The sequence below is a fragment of the Rhinolophus ferrumequinum genome, chromosome 24, assembly GCF_004115265.2.
Source record: "Rhinolophus ferrumequinum isolate MPI-CBG mRhiFer1 chromosome 24, mRhiFer1_v1.p, whole genome shotgun sequence".
NCBI classification, from domain to species: Eukaryota; Metazoa; Chordata; class Mammalia; order Chiroptera; family Rhinolophidae; genus Rhinolophus; species Rhinolophus ferrumequinum.
In genome coordinates this window covers 15,480,483-15,486,806 of record NC_046307.1, presented here as the reverse complement: position 1 = coordinate 15,486,806, position 6,324 = coordinate 15,480,483, and the positions used below count along the sequence as shown (strand labels likewise).

The 6,324-nt window shown below is 41.3% G+C and overlaps 1 protein-coding gene across 1 annotated transcript; it reads right to left on the bottom strand.

Annotated features, from left to right (window-relative positions):
* Positions 1–2,837: 2,837 nt before the first annotated feature.
* On the bottom strand, positions 2,838–5,370 carry PCDHB1 (protocadherin beta 1). Its single transcript, XM_033096761.1, has one exon. The coding sequence runs from the start codon at positions 5,278–5,280 to the stop codon at positions 2,839–2,841; it is 2,442 nt and encodes an 813-aa protein (XP_032952652.1). The 5' UTR covers positions 5,281–5,370; the 3' UTR covers position 2,838.
* Between the last annotated feature and the right edge of the window lie 954 nt (positions 5,371–6,324).

Here is a 6,324-nt window from a genome sequence, read left to right as displayed (position 1 = left end):
AAAGGGATTAGAAAATACAAGTAAGTAGTCACAATATAGCCACGGGGATATGAAATATAGTTTGGGGAATATAATCAATAATGTTGTAAAGATTACGTAGGGTGCCAGATGGGCACTGGAATTATTAGGGAGACCTCTTCATAGACTGTGTAGATGCCTGACTACTGAAATAAACACCTGTAGCTGAAGTTGAATAATATTGAATATGAACTATAATTACATATATATGTAATTATATATATGTATGTATATATATGGATGTAGAGTACAGCATAGGGAATATAGCCAATAAAATTGTAACAGAAAATATGATGTCAGAAGGGTAGTAGATTGGGGGAGGGGTATTATCACTTTGTGAGGGGGGTAAATGTAACTATTTCTATTGTTTTTTACACCTGAAACTAATAAAACAAACTTCCAGTAGAAATATAGATCTATATACATTTCAAAGTTAAATCAGTAATGGAAACAATTTGCCCAAACTAGTTAGATATTTTTAATTAAATATTTATCAGGGCCTTTTTATACAAGAGTACTTCAAGGCACTTGGGTTATAGTTTTGAATAAATACAGATAGTTCTAACGTCGCTTGACATTTGAGGGAAAGTAACTGTCCGAATTATTTCCATTCTTTGTGTTAATTTGCTGAATGGAAACCTGGACTTAATCTCAGCTGGTATATATTAATAGTTCTCTCTAAATACAAATGGCTCACATCATATTCAGCAAATTGATACAGAGATGTTCTTAGTTTTTAATCATCAGGTACAACTGGAATTTTCTTGGGAAGTTTAAGCCTGAATAAAAATGAGATTAGATCATCATTTATTCCAGTAGTTCCCAATCTGAAGTCAGTGGCAAAATTTTCACTGGTCTAGGCAAAAATGAAAAAATAAGGGCAAAATACATTTTACACAGAACTATGTGGGTTTTTTTAATTTAAAGGATAGTTCCTTTATGAAACTGTTGTCTATTTTATATAAAAATGTCATTTCATTTATGAAATGATAGGTTTTGTTTCATTTTAATTTAATGTCCATACATGGAAAAATCAAAAGTTGACAGATCTACATCTTTTGTTCATTTTGTATATATATGTGTGTGTATGTGAATTTTACTGCTGTTTGAAATTCAGTCTTATAGTCACTGATCTACACCATTTTCTTTCCTTATCCTTGACATGAAGATAGGCTCCATTAATTATGCTCACATCATCAAATGTAATCAAACACAATTATGTAATCGAATGCAGTTAACCCAGTGGCTTTTAGTTAATAATGTTTTAACTAATTACTACTTACCCATAAAAGTTAATTCTATGTCCTTTTCTTTCTTAAAACCTCTGATTTCAGCACACCTTAACTAATCCTAATCCAAATACACTGGAACACTACTGTATGTTTTGTGCAAGAAAGATCTTTTTCTCCAAATGAGCAGGATTGTAACTCAATTTGTAGAAAATATTTCATTTTAATCAGAAAGACAATTTATTGGTATTCTGCGCTTGCTTCATCTATTCTCAAAATATTAAGGAAAATATTGAATTCAGCCATAGGTTACACTAATTCTGCCCTAGGCAGCTCCAACATTTTAAAAATAACTTAGCACTAATTTTTAGTATATCCTGGCCACTATGTATAGACAGCCAGCCAGGTGGTACCATTAGTTATCAGTCATAATTCCAAGAATAATGCTTATATCAATAAATATGACCTGGTATATTTGAGAAGTATTTTAAGAGGTACTGCTCTATCCTTGGACTTCCAGGAACAAATATTGTGCCCTTCTGTGCAGGATATATCCTTATGGGTCTGAATTTACACACATTTGTATTTTAAAAGGCACTTAATTAAAGCAGACTTTTTTTTAACATTTAAGGCACAGTAGTAGTATTGATAGCATCCTTGAAATATGTTAATGTTTTAATATTAGTTTCTTTAATTTTAGAATGAAAGAACTTAAAATAGCTTATGAAAGCAAACAGTGATGATCAAAAAGAAACCTAACTTGTTTCCCTACTCTGTTTCATTTTACAAATGATTTACCAGGAAATACCTCTTTTCCTCAGTTTCCGTGGTATCACTTCAGAATGCCCCCAGGGGAAAATCGCTTAAAATCTTATCTGGTAATACCTGAAAACGTATCTTTTCTTAAAGCCACTTAGTTGATGCTAATGAACTCTTTTTCCTTTTGTATCTTTTTATTTTGTAGTTGATCAATGGCACTTGTTAACAACAGGCCTAATTTATTGTTTTCTCACCCACTTTTCATTCCCCACATTCAAATAACTGCTCTCTGATAAGAATGGACCAGACATGTATGTATATAGAGATTTCGAACTTGACTAAGACGCCAAACAACCATTAAGGAATCTACATCTACCTTAATTTTGGAGGACATTCCTGAACTGAATCTCTTTAGTCTTATATCTGCTCTTACTCACATTTGCAAATAAGGCAAATCCTTTTACTTTCCTTTACCCTTCCTCCCACCTGATTATCTGTGACGGCCACCATCCATTCACCAGGCATTTGCATGATTATGAATGGTGGCATGCAAGATGTCGATTCAAAAATGATCTCCACTCATTAAGGGACAAAAAAATCTAGAAAGTTCTGAATAATGATAAACTATATTCCTGTTTCTCAAACCTAATTGCTTTCTGATACTATATCAAAACTAGTAGCTCGTTCTCATCCCTATACACGCATACCTTTCTATTGGAAAATAATTTAAAAGCAAAATAAAAGGATATCTCCATTGAACTAAGCATTTCCAGGACTAATGACCTTGGAAGGGAGACCCGAACAATGACGACATGAGGCTCATGTATATGAGCTACATATAGTCATCAGATGCATGGCCCTCTAGCCCCTGAGACCTATCCCTGAGTGGTAAACTGGACCCAGCCTCTGTTTTTACCTCCCCAGTGCCAGGGGGGAAGGGGAAGTTGGGCATAAAGCGCTTAAGAAACCGGAACTCACTAGTACCAGTGCCAGTGGCGGAGCACATTTCATAGGGACAAGGCTGGGATAAAGATCCTTTGGCTCCTCCTTGTACCCGGTGGTTAGGAAAATTACAATCATCATAGAAATGCTCTTGAATTGTGATCTTTTCTCTGTATCTAATTTTCTGGTAGATGTGTACAATGGAGATCATTGTGACAGAGAGGAGAAAGAGAAAGGAAAGCACAGCCAGAGAAATGACCAAATATTTAGTGGATGGATTTACCCTTGTAGGATGTTTGGATGGATCCTGGAACTGCAGAAAGGGCTCAGAAAAGCCATCGACCAGCAGAATGTTGAGTGAGGCAGTAGTGGAAAGAGCTGGTTGGCCATGATCCTGAACGAAAATGATCAGTTTCTGCACTATGGGGTCTCTCTCAGATATCTGCCGCAATGTACGAATTTCCCCATTTTGTTGCTGAACAGAGAATAACCCAGAGTCAGTGGCCTTAAGTAGATGATATGAAAGCCAAGAATTCTGACCTGAGTCACAATCCACAGCCACTACCTTGGTCACCAAGTAGCCTGCCTCTGCAGACCTGGGCACCAGATCATTGCAGGGCAATGTGCCATTCTGCAGTGGATACAAGATCATTGGGCGGTTGTCATTGTCATCCAAAACCACCACTCTGACAGTAACCTGGCTACTCAGTGACGGGAAGCCCCCATCAGTTGCCTTTATCACAAACTGAAAATCTTGAATGGCCTCATAATCCATGGTTCTCAATGCATATAGCTTCCCATTATCTGAATTTATGGAGATATAAGCAAAGACCGACAGATCTCCACTTTTTGGAGGCAGTAGAGAATATGTTACTTGGGCATTCTCACCCAAATCTAGATCCTCAGCATGGACTTTGCCAATAAAAACCGCAGGACTGTTGTTTTCTCGAACTGTCAAGATGTAGGAGTCTTCCTGAAATACTGGGGGATTGTCATTAATGTCAGATATTAGCACCTCTATCACAGTCTCTGTGGAGAGATTGGGTGGCCCAGTATCCATGGCAACAAGGGTGATATTATAGCCTGAAACCTCCTCTCGATCCAAGCCTCTGTCAGTGACCAGCGAGTAAGAATTCTGGAATGTAGGTTTGACTGCAAAGGGAAGGTCTTCTTTGAGGAAGCAGGTGATTTTTCCTCCCACCCGAATGTCCCGGTCTCGGATAGAGAAAAGGGCCACCACCGTCTGTAGCGGGGCATCCTCAGGAAGAGGGCTGGACACAGAGGAGACCATCACTTCAGGAGGATTGTCATTCACATCCACCACTTCCACCAGGACTTTGCTGTGGGCAGTGAGGCCTCCTCCATCGGTAGCTTGAATGTCAATGTCGTAAGTTTCAATAGCTTCAAAATCTAGGGGCCCTCTGAGTCGAATCTCTCCAGTTTCAGAGTCAATCTGAAATGTCTGGAGAATTGCTTCTGGGTTTTGAGCTAAAGAGTAAGTTACCTCCTTGTTGGAGCCCTCGTCTAGGTCCGTGGCAGTCACCGTGGCCACCAAAGAACCATTGGCACTATCTTCTGGTACCTGAGCACGATACACCAGGCGGGAGAACTGGGGCACGTGGTCATTGACATCCAGGACCTCCACGCGGATGTGGGCAGTGCCAAACTTGGGCGGGGACCCGCCGTCCACCGCCATAATGGTCAAGTTGACTTCCGGCTGCACCTCTCTGTCCAGGGGTTTATCCAGCACCAGCTCAGCATATTTGGGCCCGTGGCTGCGGAAGCGGGTGTGCAGGTGGAAATAGGTGTTGGCACTCAAGGTGTAGTTTTGGAGACCGTTGAGACCCACGTCCAGATCCTGGGCGCTCTGTAGAGGAAACCGTGAACCCAGTGGGGTGCTCTCCGGAATCTTTAAAAGTGGCTCCTTGTTTGGGAAAATCGGGGCATTGTCATTGATATCAAACACCCGGACCTCGGCACGGAAGGACTGCAGCGGCTCCACCAGGACGATTTCAAAGTGCAGAACACACGGGTCGGCTTTGCCACAAAGTGACTCCCGATCCAGTTTCTCCTTCACGAACAGATCCCCTGTCTTGCGGTGGAGCCGGAAGTGCAGTTTGTTGCCCTCGGAAACGAGCCGCGCCCCGCGCGCAGCCAGCTTCCCTACCTCCAGCCCCAGGTCCTTAGCCACGTTAGCCACAAACGAACCGCTCTCCATCTCCTCCGCCACCGAATAGCGGATGGTTGCTGCACCCGCCAGAGAAACGCACAGAAAAAGGAGCAGAGACCCCACTTGCCTGCTTTGCAAGAGTTTTCTGCGCGCAACCGCCATCCGTCCCCACTAGCGCACTCTGTGCAGCAGCCGCCACCTGTTGCGGATATACTTTCCCTTTTCCGGCAACAGGTTCCTGCAACTGCTACTGTCGGCTTTACTAGCCTCTAACCGCAGAGCTGCCAATGGCTAGCCGAGCCCGGTAAGCTGTTTTGCACTTGGAAGAAAATTTGCATTGAGTAACTCAACTCCCTAGCTATCGAATGTATTAATAGATATGTCCTCATTCTGGAGAGCTAGGTAGAGGTTGAAAGTTTGTTGCCAAAGCAACGAGAGACTCGCCTTGTACCTCCGTTTCAGAAAAAAAATTTCCTTGGGAATTGAGAAGCCAATGAGGATACTCGCTCACGCTGAAGTCACAGTAACTGCGAGACCGCGGAGGCCGCTGCAGCAACCCACTGACAGCGCGGAGTAAGTTACTCCGCACGCCCAGAGACCAAGGGAGAGACAAGAAAAAAAAATTGCGGTGTCTTCTGGAGCTTCAACTGACTGGGTGGGGGTTGGGGAGAGGGGCTTGGAGGAACTGATCGGTAGGAAAAGAAAAGGGGGACAGGCAGACGTTATCTTTCAGGAACCTGGGGTCCAGTAGGTACACGGATAGGGGAATTGATCAACTAACCCCTAGATGTGCATAAATCCATTTTTTTTTCTCCCAGAACACTCACGGTTAGGAAGCAGCTGGCTTGGCAATTAAATGATTATGATGGCAGTAATATTTATTGGGTATGATTTCTATATACTGGTACTGTGTTGAGTGATTTACATGCATTATCTAATTTAATCCTTGCTATAATACAATTCTATGAGGTACACATTATTATTTCTTTTTTACAGACAGAGAAACAGACTGGAGAGATTTTGTCACTTCAATGTCCCCTACCTAGTAAATGTTAAAGAAGTAACTCAATTTAATATCGTTTGACTGAAAAAACCTTTCTTAATGCTCTTAATCAGTATACTACTCTGCTTGCCAGAAAATACAGTGGATAAATTAAATGAAGGCAAATATTTGACTTTGGATTTTAAAGTAAATGAAATAATAAA

Excerpts from the sequence above, each read along its gene's own strand:
- PCDHB1 (XM_033096761.1), bottom strand. The coding sequence starts at position 5,280 with ATGGCGGTTGCGCGCAGAAAACTCTTGCAAAGCAGGCAAGTGGGGTCT.